This window comes from Motacilla alba, chromosome 3 (assembly GCF_015832195.1).
Source record: "Motacilla alba alba isolate MOTALB_02 chromosome 3, Motacilla_alba_V1.0_pri, whole genome shotgun sequence".
Classification (NCBI taxonomy): Eukaryota; Metazoa; Chordata; class Aves; order Passeriformes; family Motacillidae; genus Motacilla; species Motacilla alba.
In genome coordinates, this window is record NC_052018.1 from 1,410,181 (window position 1) to 1,422,985 (window position 12,805).

At 52.9% G+C, this 12,805-nt stretch overlaps 1 protein-coding gene across 1 annotated transcript; it reads right to left on the reverse strand.

Annotated features, from left to right (window-relative positions):
* Nucleotides 1-4,985: 4,985 nt before the first annotated feature.
* On the reverse strand, nucleotides 4,986-12,805 carry TRIM35 (tripartite motif containing 35). The gene is made up of 6 exons (XM_038133924.1): nucleotides 12,215-12,805; nucleotides 10,285-10,380; nucleotides 7,876-8,106; nucleotides 7,721-7,743; nucleotides 7,311-7,432; nucleotides 4,986-5,695 (listed from the first exon to the last, which is right to left on the reverse strand). The coding sequence occupies exons 1-6, from the start codon at nucleotides 12,653-12,655 to the stop codon at nucleotides 5,136-5,138; spliced, it is 1,473 nt and encodes a 490-aa protein (XP_037989852.1). The 5' UTR covers nucleotides 12,656-12,805; the 3' UTR covers nucleotides 4,986-5,135.

A 12,805-nucleotide genomic window follows, 5' to 3' on the forward strand; every position in this document is an offset into this window, starting at 1 on the left:
CAGGAGTGGCTTTTTTAGGGATGGTTTTTGGTATCAAATCCTGGAGCTGGGAATGGTTCCAGGAAGGTCACACCTGGAGGTGGCTCCCTGATTTCAGGAGTGGCTTTTTTAGGGATGGGGTTTGGGATCAAATCCTGGAGCTGGGAATGGCCCTGGGAGCACTGGGAGGGTCACATGTCCCCATTTCAGGAGTGGCTTTTTTAGGGATGGAGTTTGGGATCAAATCCTGGAGCTGGGAATGGCCCTGGGAGCACTGGGAGGGTCACATGTCCCCATTTCAGGAGTGGCTTTTTTAGGGATGGAGTTTGGGATCAAATCCTGGACCTGGGAATGACACTGGGAGCACTGGGAGGGTCACATGTCCCCATTTCAGGAGTGGCTTTTTTAGGGATGGGGTTTGGGATCAAATCCTGGAGCTGGGAATGGCCCTGGGAGCACTGGGAGGGTCACATGTCCCCATTTCAGGAGTGGCTTTTTTAGGGATGGAGTTTGGGATCAAATCCTGGAGCTGGGAATGGCCCTGGGAGCACTGGGAGGGTCACATGTCCCCCATTTCAGGAGTGGCTTTTTTTAGGGATGGTTTTTGGTATCAAATATTGGAGCTGGGAATGGTTCCAGGAAGGTCACACCTGGAGGAGGCTCCCTGATTTCAGGAGTGGCTTTTTTAGGGATGGAGTTTGGGATCAAATCCTGGAGGTGGGAATGGTTCCGGGAAGGTCACATCTGGAGGTGGCTCCCTGATTTCAGGAGTGTTTAATTAGGGATGGATTTTGGGATCAAATCCTGGAGCTGGGAACGGCTCTGGGAGGGTCACCCCTGTAGGTGGCTCCTGTCCCCACATTTTGGGAGTGGCTTTTTTTAGGGATGGTTTTCGGGATCAAATCCTGGAGCTGGGAATGACACTGGGAGGGTCACATCTGGAGGTGGCTCTGTGTCCCTGATTTCAGGAGTGGCTTTTTTTAGGGATGGAGTTTGGGATCAAATCCTGGAGCTGGGAAGGGCTCTGGGAGGGTCACACCTGGAGGTGGCTCCTGTCCCCACATTTTGGGAGTGGCTTTTTTTAGGGATGGATTTTGGAGTTCCCCGAGAATCCCGGGATCCCTGGCAGTGTCCAAGGAAAGGTTGGATGGGGCTTGGAGCAGCCTGGGACTGTGGAAGGTGTTGGGGATTCTGGGATCAAGGACACTCAGGATCCATCCCGAGGGATTTTGATGGAATGTGGGGATGGAAAAGGGAAGGGAGACCCTTCCTGGAGTCCCCAATTCCCAGGGAAGCCCCTGGATCCCGAAATTCCTTCTCCAGGAGGAACTGGGATGGGGCTGGATCCAATGGCAGGCTGGGAGAGCTGGGAATGTGCAGCTGGAGCAGGGAAGGATCCAGGGAATCCTTGGAGCCGCTTTCCAAGGGAAAGGAGAGAGCTGGGATTTGGGGAAGGGCTGGAGGGCCAGGAGGCAGGGAATGGCTTCCAGTGGGAAAGGGGAGCTTGGGACTGTGGGATCTTGGGAAGGAATTCCCGGCTGGGCTGGAATTCCCAGAGAATCCCTGGGAGTGTCCAAGGAAAGGTGGGATCACCCTGGGGCGCGGGAGGTGCCGGGGTTGGAATGCGGTGGGATTTGAGCTCCTTCCCACCCAAACCTTTCCCTTTCCACGATTCCTGGATCCCTGGGAATTCCAGAGACTCCCAGGATTCCCGGAGAACCTCCCCCGGAGGCTGCTGCACCCCCCAAAAAACTCCCAAATCCCCCCCAAAATCCCCCAATTCCTTGGGATGCTCCGGGTACCGGGAGGGAGGGGAGGGGCGGGGCAAAGGCGCGGTGTCGGGCTCTGATTGGTCAGAAATGACATCATCGATTAGGCACAGCCAATGGGAAGCCGCCGGGTTTGGGGGGCACCGCCCCGAATCCTGGGAGGGTCCAGGGGGATCCCGGGAATGGGGCGGGAATTGTGGGAAAAATGGGAAAAAGGGATGGGATTTTTGTCGGGAACGGGATAAAAAATGGGAAAATGGGATGGGGGAAATGTGGGGAAAATAATGGGAAAATTAATGGAAATAAATGTGAAATAAAATTTAATGTAAATGCCAATAAATAAAATAAAATAAAAATAAACGCAGAAATAAATATGGAATAAATTTAATATAAATGCAAAAATAAATATGGAATAATATTTAATATAAATGCAAAAATAAATATTAAAAATAGAGAATCAACATAAAAGAAATATGGACATAAACCCCTAAAAATATGATATAAAACAAATATAAAAATAAATACAACACCCCCAAAAATCTCAAAATAAATTCGAAATAGATGGGGAAAATAGATGTTGAGTAAATAGTTATGATTGAATTGATATAAAATATTTCTTATAAAATTTAAAATGGTAAATAATATATAGAATAAATATAAAAGAGAATAAATAATTTATTTAAACACAAATTAAATAAAATTTTTAAATGAAGAATTAAGGTAAATGTAAAAATAAGAATTAACAAAAAAGAACTTAAAATGAAAGTCTACAAAAAAAAGGAAAAAAAGTTTTAGAGTGAAAATAAGAGTCAATAAAAAAATAATTAATTTTACCATTTTAGAAATATAACGATTTTAATATTAAAGTTCAAATAAAAGCCTAAATAAAAACAAAAATTAATTTAAAAAATGTTAAAACCTGCTAACAAATAAAATTAATTAATTTAAAATTGTAAATGGAAACCTAAAGCCAAAATAAAAAAAATATAAAAAAGAAAAAGAAAAATACAAATAAAAATGAAAAATAAAAAATTAAATTTAAAATTAAAATTAAAAGATTTAAAAATAGAAATAGAAATAGAAATAGAAATTTAAAAAAAAATTAAAAATATAAATAAAATTAAAAATAATTAATAATAAAAATAAAAACAAAAACAAAAATAAAAATAAAAATAATTAATAATAATAATAATAAAAATAATAACAAAAATAAAAATAAAAATAAAAATAAAAATAAAATAAAAAATAAAATTAAAATTAAAATTAAAATAACAATCAGTGAGACTCTTCTGAGTGGAATTCCAGGTTTTGGGATGGGAAAGGTGCAGAGGAGCCTCTCGACCCCCTCCAGTGTTTTCCCCACATTTATCCTCCAAAATTCCCTGGAAAAAAAGGGAAAAATTCCAGGCCTCACGTTCCCAAACGTGCCAAAATCAGTGCTGGGAAGTTCGGAATTCTGGGAAGTGCCGGGATTTTGGGGCGATGGGAAATGTCGGGATGTGGGACAGGGAGGGGGATTGGGATGGGGCGGAGAGAGGGGATAATGGGATATCGGGATAATGGGATAATGGGATAGGGACTGGGATAGGGATAGGGATAGGGATTGGGATTGGGATTGGGATTGGGATTGGGATTGGGATTGGGATTGGGATTGGGATTGGGATTGGGATTGAGATTGGGCTGGGATTGGGATGGGGCTGGGATTGGGATGGGAACATGGGATAATGGGATAATGGGATAATGGGATAATGGGATAATGGGATAATGGGATAATGGGATAGTGGGACTGGGACTGGGATTGGGATGGGGTTGGGATTGGGATGGGATAATGGGATAATGGCCTTGGGATTGGTATTGGGGTTGGGATTGGGATGGGGTTGGGATTGGGATGGGATAATGGGATAATGGGATAATGGGATAATGGGATAATGGGATAATGGGATTGGGATTGGGATGGGGTTAGGGTTGGGATTGGGATGGAGCAGGATTGGGTATTGGGATGGGATTGGATTTGAGACTGGGGTTGCAATTGGGATGGGATATTGGGATTGGGATTGGGATTGGGATTGGGATTGGGATTGGGATTGGGATTGGGACGGGCATTGGAATTGGTGTTGGGGATGGGATGGGATGGGATTGGATGGGATGGAATGGGATGGGATTGAGATTGGAATTGGGATTGGGGTTGGAATTGGGATGGCATTGGGATTGGAATTGGGATGAGATGGGATTAGGATGGGATTGGGATTGGAATGGGATTGCGATGGGATGGGATGGGGTTGGGATTGGAATTGGGATTCGGGTGGGATGGGGGTGGGATGGCAATGCAGGATTGGGGTGGGATGGGATTAGAGTTGGGATTGGGATGAAGCTGGATTGGGATGAGATGGGATGGGATAGGATGGGATGGGATTGGGATGGGATGGAGGGAAGATGGAGATGGGATGGAGGGAGTGAGGATGGCGATGGGATGGAGGAATGGCTGGAGATGGGATGCAGGGATTTGGGATGCTGCAAATCCCTTTTTTCCTCCTTTGCCGTATCCAGGGATACGCCGTGGGAGGATCCCGGGGTCACCCCCCGCTCCAGCATCTCCCTTTTGTTTTCCCTCCTCCGGCTCTTGTTCCCAAGGAGCTTCCCCAGCAAATGGTGGGAAACCATGGAAACCACCCGCTCCCGTCGGAATCTGGGCAGGAAAAAAGCAGGGAAAAAGCAGGAAGAGGGTGGGAAGGGCCACCCAGGCCCCTTCCCTTTCCCCATGGAATCACCTGAAATCCCAAGGATTCGGGGAAAAAAATGTTTGGGCGGGATTAATTCTGGGTAAAAACTCCAAACTTCCTCCTCTTCCCAAACCAATCTTCACCGGATTCCCAGAGCTGGGAATTCCGGGGAAAACCCCTCAGAGGGATAAAGCTGTGGGGAAAAGGGTGGAGGGGGTGGGATACTCCCAGGGACGTTCCCATTGGTGGTTTTCCATGTGGAGGGGACGCACCCCTTGTCCAGCCAAATCCCGAGGGTTTTTCCCATTCCAAGAGCCGGGATAAGGATCGCCGTTCACAGCAGGAATTCCTGGATCCCTGAAAACTGCAGGAAAAAGTTCCCAAAGCCTTTAATTCCTCATTTGTCAGGGAAACCTCTTCTTCCCAGAGAATTCCCAGCTTGGATCCATGACAGAGAGTGGCAGGAAAATTTGGGATTGGGGCACAGAACCACACAGGGAGATAGATGGATAAAATTTCGAATATTTATTAATATTTATTAATGATAAAAACCTGAGACATTACAAACAAATATTCTTTTTATCCCTGCGTATTTTTCCCTTTTTCTCCCCCCTGGAAAAAGCCGGAAAAGCACCTGGAGAATCCCACCAGGAGGCGAGGAGACGCCCTAGGTGGGGACATCCTCAAGGACACGGACCCGGAGCGGGCAAATCCGCAGCGTGTTGGTGTTGGCGTCCCCTTGGGAATTCCCCACGTAGAAATAGGGGAAGACGACCCCGCCGAACTTCTCGTGGAAGGTGTAGACGTGGCTCTGGGCATCGGCGTCGTAGAAGGACAGCTCCCCCTCGGTGCAGTCCAGCTCCACCCGGACCCGCCGGATGTTTCCCAGCGCCGTCCGCGAGCGCACGGCGTTGGAGGCCCGGCACTCGTCTTTGCCGTGCAGGTGGTAGATGTACCAGAAGCCCGAGCGGGAATCGTGGTGGAAACTCCAGTGGGAACCTTTGTGGGGCCGGGACACGCCCACCCTCCAGTTGGTCAGCCCGCCCAGGTCCACCTCCCAGGTGTGGAAGCCTTCGGAGAAGCCGCGGGATCCCAGGATGCAGGGGGCGGAGGTGAAGCGCTCCGGGTTTTCCACGGAGCCTTTGTAGCCGCAGCTGGAGACGCTGGAGAGGTCCTCGGACACGGAGAGCCAGCCGGCGGCCGAGTTGGGATCCAGGCTGAAGGGGACTGGCCAGGAAGGGGAATGTTTTATGGGAAGTTCGCAGCTCGGTAGGGATCCATCCGTCCCTCTGTGGAGCCCTCCATGGGATCCACACATGGATTCATATGTGGATCCCTCCCTCCATCCATGATCCCTGCATGGCTCCATCCATCTGCCCCTCCACCCATGGATCCCTCCCTCCATCCATAGATTCATTTGTCCATCCATCCATGGATCCATCCATGCATGAATCCATCCCTCCATCCATTTGTGGATCCTTCCATGGATCCATCCATCTGTGCCCTCCATCATGGATCTATCCCTCCATCCATCCTTGATCCTTCCATGGATTCATCCATCCATTTTTGGATCCATCCCTCCATGGGTCCTTCCATGGATCCATCCATCTATCCCTCCATCCATCCTCGATCCTTCCATGGATCCATCCATGGATCCATCCCTCCATGGATCCATCCATCCATCCATGGATACTTCCATGGTTCCATCCATCCTTCCATTGATCCTTCCATGGTTCCATCCATCCATGCATGGATCCTTCCATGGTTCCATCCATCCATCCATGGATCCATCCCTCCATCCACACCATCCATGGATCCATCCCACCATGGATCCATCCATCCATCCTTCCATGGATCCATCCCACCATCCATTCATCCATGGATCCATCCAACCATGGATCCATCCATCCATCCATCCATGGATCCATCCATCCATCCGTCCATCCATCCACAAATCCCTATCCATCCATGGATTCATCCATCCATGGATCCACCCCTCCATCCACACCATCCATGGATCCATCCATCCATTGATCCATCCATCCATCCATGGATCCATCCATCCATCCATCAATCCATCCATCCACAGATCCCTATCCATCCATGGATCCATCCCTCCATCCACCCATCCATGGATCCATCCATCCATCCATCCATCCATCCATCCATCCATCCATCCATCCACAGGTCCCTATCCATCCACAGATTCATCCATCCATGGATCCATCCCTCCATCCACACCATCCATGGATCCATCCATCCATCCATTCATGGATCCTTCCATGGATCCATCCGTCCATCCCTATCCATCCACGGATCCACCCACCTCTATCCATCCATGGATCCATCCCTCCATCCACCCATCCATGGATCCATCCCACCATGGATCCATCCATCCATGGATCCATGGATCCATGGATCCATCCATCCATCCACAAATCCCTATCCATCCATGGATTCATCCATCCATGGATCTATCCCTCCATCCACCCATCCATGGATCCATCCCACCATGGATCCATCCATCCATCCATCCACAGATCCCTATCCATCCACCAATTCATCCATCCATGGATCCATCCCGCCCTCTGCCCATCCCTATCCATGGATTTGTCCCTAACCCACGCCACCCCCGGCAAACGCACATTCCCAGGTTTCCCTTTTTGAGGAAAAAGCCCCTCCCTTTACTTCCCCAATCCCCGATCCCAGCTCCACATTTCCCATCTTTCCAGACCCCCCCACCACCACCACCACCGTTTTTTAGGGAAGAATCCATCTCCACATTTCCCATTTTTCCACCCCCTGGAAAAGCCCCGCTCCGGACATTCCCGGCGCTCCTCACCGGCGGTGATGGTGTCCAGCATCTTCTTCCACACGTTGTACTGCAGCGATCCCAGGTACTTGGCCACGTCCAGGAGCATTCCCGAGGGAACAGCTTCCGGCTCCTCGGCCGTGCAGGCGATCCTAGGGCAGGGATTGACCACGGAGAAAGGATTGGGATCAGGCACCCGGCATCTCCCAAGCTTCTTCTCCCTCGATTCCCACAAAATCTGGGATTTAACGCTTCCCACGAACCCCGAAATTCCGCTTCGCGTCCCTGCTGTCCTGCCCGGAGCACCCCGGGGACATCCAGCACCTCGGAGGGGATACTGGAATTTTCTTGGAGCGGGGACCTCAGGAGACCCCATCCAGCCAGCGGGAAGGGCTCAGCCATTCCCAAATTCCCACGGATACGATGGGATCAGGACTTACCTCCGCTTGCGGTTCTTGTGGGTCTGGAAAAGAAAAGAGGGAGACATCGGGAATCAGATCCCGGCTGCCATCGGAATTCCGGCAGCCGGTGGATCACGCAGGGGAGGCCGGATGGGGATCCGGGTGGGAATTGCCATCGGGAACGTGGGAATTACCATCAGGAATGTGAAGTCGTCCTGCTTGAGATCCGCCTGGAGCCGCGCGGCCTCGTCGAGCAGGGCCTGGCTGGCCTCGCTCAGCTGCTCCATCTTTCCCAGGATCAGATCCTGCTTCCGCCCCGTCTCCTCCCGGAGCTGCGCCAGCATCGCCTGCTCCTCATCCCACAGGAACTTGTGCAGCTTCTCGAATTCCCACTTCACCTGCCGCTCCAGCCGCTCCGACTCCGCCTGGGAATTGTCGGCACCTTGCTCCAGGTGGGAACGGCGGCAGCGCCTGAATTCCCTGGGGTCCCTTTCCAGGCAGCTCCAGCGCTCAGCGGTTCAATGGGATCACGCTGCCCCTCCCAAATTCCCATCCCCAATTCCCAAATCCCCAACGCTTACCGCTCCCGGGATGGGATCAGTGCTCCAACCCCAGCCGGACGTGCAGGATTGGGATCGGGATCAATCCCACCTCTGGAGCACCCCAATTCCCTGGATTCACCCTTCCCAGAGCTCAGGGATTCCTGGGATCACTGGGATCACGCTGCCCTTCCCAAATTCTTTTTCCTGCTTCCCAAATCCCTACTTCTCTCCTTTTCCAGGATGGGATCAGGCCTTCACTCCAGCTGCATTCCCAATCAGGATCGGGATCAATCCCACCTCTGGAGCCCCCAAATTCCCTGGATTCCCCCTTCCCAGAGCTCAGGGATTCCCTGGAATCACTGGGATCATGCTGCCCTTCCCAAATTCCCATCCGCACTTCCCAAATCCCCACCACTCTCCTCTCCCGGGATGGGATCAGTGCTCCAACCCCAGCTGAACGTGCAGGATTGGGGGTCGGGATCAATCCCACCTCTGGAGCACCCCAATTCCCTGGATTCCCCCTTCCCAGAGCTCAGGGATTCCCTGGGGTCACTGGGATCACGCTGCCCCGCCCAAATTCCCATCCCCAATTCCCAAATCCCCACCGCTCTCATTTTCCGGGATGTAATCAGTGCTCCACTGCTGGCTGCATGTGCAGGATTGGGATCAGGATCAATCCCATCTCTGGTGCACCCCAATTCCCTGGATTCCCCCTTTCCCAGAGCCCAGGAACTCATCGGGATCACGTTGCCCTTCCCAAATTCCCATCTCCAGTTCCCAAATCCCCACCACTCTCCTTTTTCAGGATGGGATCAGGCCTTCACTCCAGCTGCATTCCCAATCAGGATCGGGATCAATCCCACCTCTGGAGCCCCCAGATTCCCTGGATTCCCCACTTCCTAGAGCTCAGGCATTCCCTGGGGTCACTGGGATCACGCTGCCCTTCCCAAATTCCCACCCCCAATTCCCAGATCCCCACCGCTCTCCTCTCCCGGGATGGGATCAGTGCTCCAACCCCAGCTGAACGTACAGGATTGGGATCAGGATCAATCCCACCTCTGGAGCACCCCAATTCCCTGGATTCCCCCTTCCCAGAGCTCAGGGATTCCCTGGGGTCACTGGGATCACGCTGCCCTTCCCAAATTCCTTTTCCTACTTCCCAAATCTCCACGACTCTTCTTTTCCAGGATGGAATCAGGCCTTCACTCCAGCTGCATTCCCAATCAGGATCGGGATCAATCCCACCTCTGGAGCCCCCACATTCCGTGGATTCCCCCTTCCCAGAGCTCAGGGATTCCCTGGGGTCATTGGGATCACGCTGCCCCTCCCAAATTCCCATCCCCAATTCCCAAATCCCCACCAGTTTCCTCTCCCGGGATGGGATCAGTGCTCCAACCCCAGCTGAACGTGCAGGATCAGGATCGGGATCAATCCCACCTCTGGAGCACACAAATTCCCTGGATTGCCCCTTTCCCAGAGCTCAGGGATTCCCTGGGATCACTGGGATCACGCTGCCCTTCCCATATTCCTTTTCCTGCTTCCCAAATCTCCACCACTCTCCTTTTCCAGGATGGGATCAGGCCTTCACTCCAGCTGCATTCGCAATCAGGATCGGGATCAATCCCACCTCTGGAGCCCCCAAATTCCCTGGATTCCCCCTTCCCAGAGCTCAGGGATTCCCTGGAATCACTGGGATCATGCTGCCCCTCCCAAATTCCCATCCGCACTTCCCAAATCCCCACCACTCTCCTCTCCCGGGATGGGATCAGTGCTCCAACCCCAGCTGAACGTGCAGGATTGGGGTCGGGATCAATCCCACCTCTGGAGCCCCCCAATTCCGTGGATTCCCCCTTCCCAGAGCTCAGGAACTCATTGGGATCACGCTGCCCCGCCCAAATTCCCATCCCCAATTCCGAAATCCCCACCGCTCTCCTTTTCCGGGATGGAATCAATGCTCCACCCAATGAACATGCAGGATCGAGATAAGGACTGGAATCGGGATCGGGATCGGGATCGGGATCGGGATCAGGATCAATCCCAGCTCCTGGAGGGAACGCACACCTCGTTGTGCCGGGAGATGGATTCGTAGGATCGCCGCACGGCCCCGAAATCCTTGGCCTTATCCCGCAGGGAGGATTCCATGTTCTCCAGCTTGGCCTGCGGAGAGGAGATGCCCTCAGGACTCCCCCGTTCCCGGGATTTTCCCAGATTTTTCCAGGATAAACACCCCTGGAGCCGGATCCTTGCTCCATCCAACCCTCCCCCTCGGGCAGCTGGGAGGAAGAGGAACTCTGCTCCATAGGGAATCCTCCTCCCTGTTTTTTGGGATATCACATCCCGTCCATCCCGGTGCCGTGGGCAGCCCCATTCCCATTCCCACTCCCATTCCCAGGAACACGGGCCAAGCTTTTCCCGCCACGTTTGAAATCCAGCGGGATGAGTCAGGGCGGCGCCGGCTGTTTTCCAGCGTGTCCTGGCAGCATTCCCAGCTCCTGGCTGCATCCCATCTCCTCCTCCTCCTCAGGCAGCCACGGCCCGTCCCTCCTTTCTGCCGGAATTGTGCAACTCCCAAATCCCCGCTCCCAAAGCCTGGAATAACCAGCGTGGCCGGATCCAAGCTGGGATCAAGGGAATCACCAAACCGCCGGGAATAATCATCCCGCTCCCCTTTCCTGCAGGATTATTATCCGGGATGGCGCCGGATAATTAAAAGGCAGGAGAGCATCCGGCAGCTGCCACATCCCCGCAGGGAAGCGTGGCTGCCTCATCCCAAATCCTGGCAAATTTGGGACACCTCCAGGTTTTGGGCGTGCCTCTCCTTGTCATCCATCCATGGATGCATCCATGGATCCATCCATGAATCCATCCATAGATTCCATCCATGGATCGATCTATCCCTCCATCCATCCACATCCATCCATGGATCCATCGCTTCATCTTCCATTGATCCATCCATCCACATCCATCTCTCCATCCATGGATCCATCCCTCCATCCATCCATGGATCCATTCATGGATCCATCCATCCACATCCATCTCTCCATCCATGGATCCATCCCTCCATCCATCCATGGATCCACACCTATCCATCCATGGATCCACACCCACCCATCCTTCCATCCTTGGATCCCTCCATCCATCCATGGATCCACACCTATCCATCCCTGGATTAACACCCACCCATCCCTCCATCCATTGATCCACACCCACCCATCCCTGGATCCACACCTATCCATCCATTGATCCACACCCACCCATCCATGGATCCATCCCTCCATCCATGGATCCATCCCTCCATCCCTGGATCCACACCTATCCATCCATGGATCCACACCTATCCATCCATGGATCCACACCTATCCATCCATGGATCCATCCCTCCATCCCTGGATCCACACCTATCCATCCATGGATCCATCCCTCCATCCCTGGATCCACACCTATCCATCCATGGATCCACACCTATCCATCCATGGATCCATCCCTCCATCCCTGGATCCACACCTATCCATCCATGGATCCATCCCTCCATCCATGGATCCACATGTATCCATCCATGGATCCACACCTATCCATCCATGGATCCATCCCTCCATCCATGGATCCATCCCTCCATCCATGGATCCACACCTATCCACCCATGGATCCATCCCTCCATCCCTGGATCTGCACCTACCCATCCCTCCATCCCTCCATCCCTGGATCCACATCCACCCATCCCTCCATCCCTCCATCCCTGGATCCACACCTATCCATCCATGGATCCATCCCTCCATCCCTGGATCCACACCCACCCATCCCTCCATCCCTCCATCCATAGATCCATCCCTCCATCCATGGATCCACACCTATCCATCCATGCATCCATCCCTCCATCCATGGATCCCTGGATCCACACCTATCCATCCCTCCATCCATGGATCCCTGGATCCACACCTCTCCATCCCTGGATCCATCCCTCCCGCCCCTTTCTCCCGCCCCATCCCCTCACCCTAAAATCCACCGCCGCCTCCTGCACGGGCCTCATCTTGTGCCCGCGGTGCTGCTCGGAGCTCTGGCAGGCGAAGCACGCCAGCTCCTTGTCCTCCAGGCAGAAGAACTTGGCCTCCTCGCGGTGCGCCGGGCACAGCGCCGCGCCGCGGCTCTGCCGCTGCCCTTCCTCCTTCAGCACCAGCTCCACCAGGTTCCTCAGCGTGTGGTTGACGCGGAGCTCCTCCAGCGAGGAGCTCTCCTTGCACAGCGGGCACGCGTGCCGCCGGCTCTCCCACGAGCGGCTGATGCAGCCCTTGCAGAAGTTGTGGCCGCACGGCAGCGTCACGGCTTCGCGGAACGGCTCGTAGCAGATGGGGCACAGCAATTCCTCCTTCAAGCCCGGCGTGCCGCCGGACGGAGCCGCCGAGCTGCTGGAGCAGGGCTCGCCTCCTTTCTCCATGCTGCGGGGAGGGATTTTTTTTGCCGATGGGGTTTTTTCCCCAACTGCCCCGACCGGACAAACGGCTCCGCTTTTCTGATGCAACCGCTCGGTTTCCTGCCGCTGACTCAGCCGCGCTGCCTCCCGCCCGCCGACACCGCCCCGGGGCCG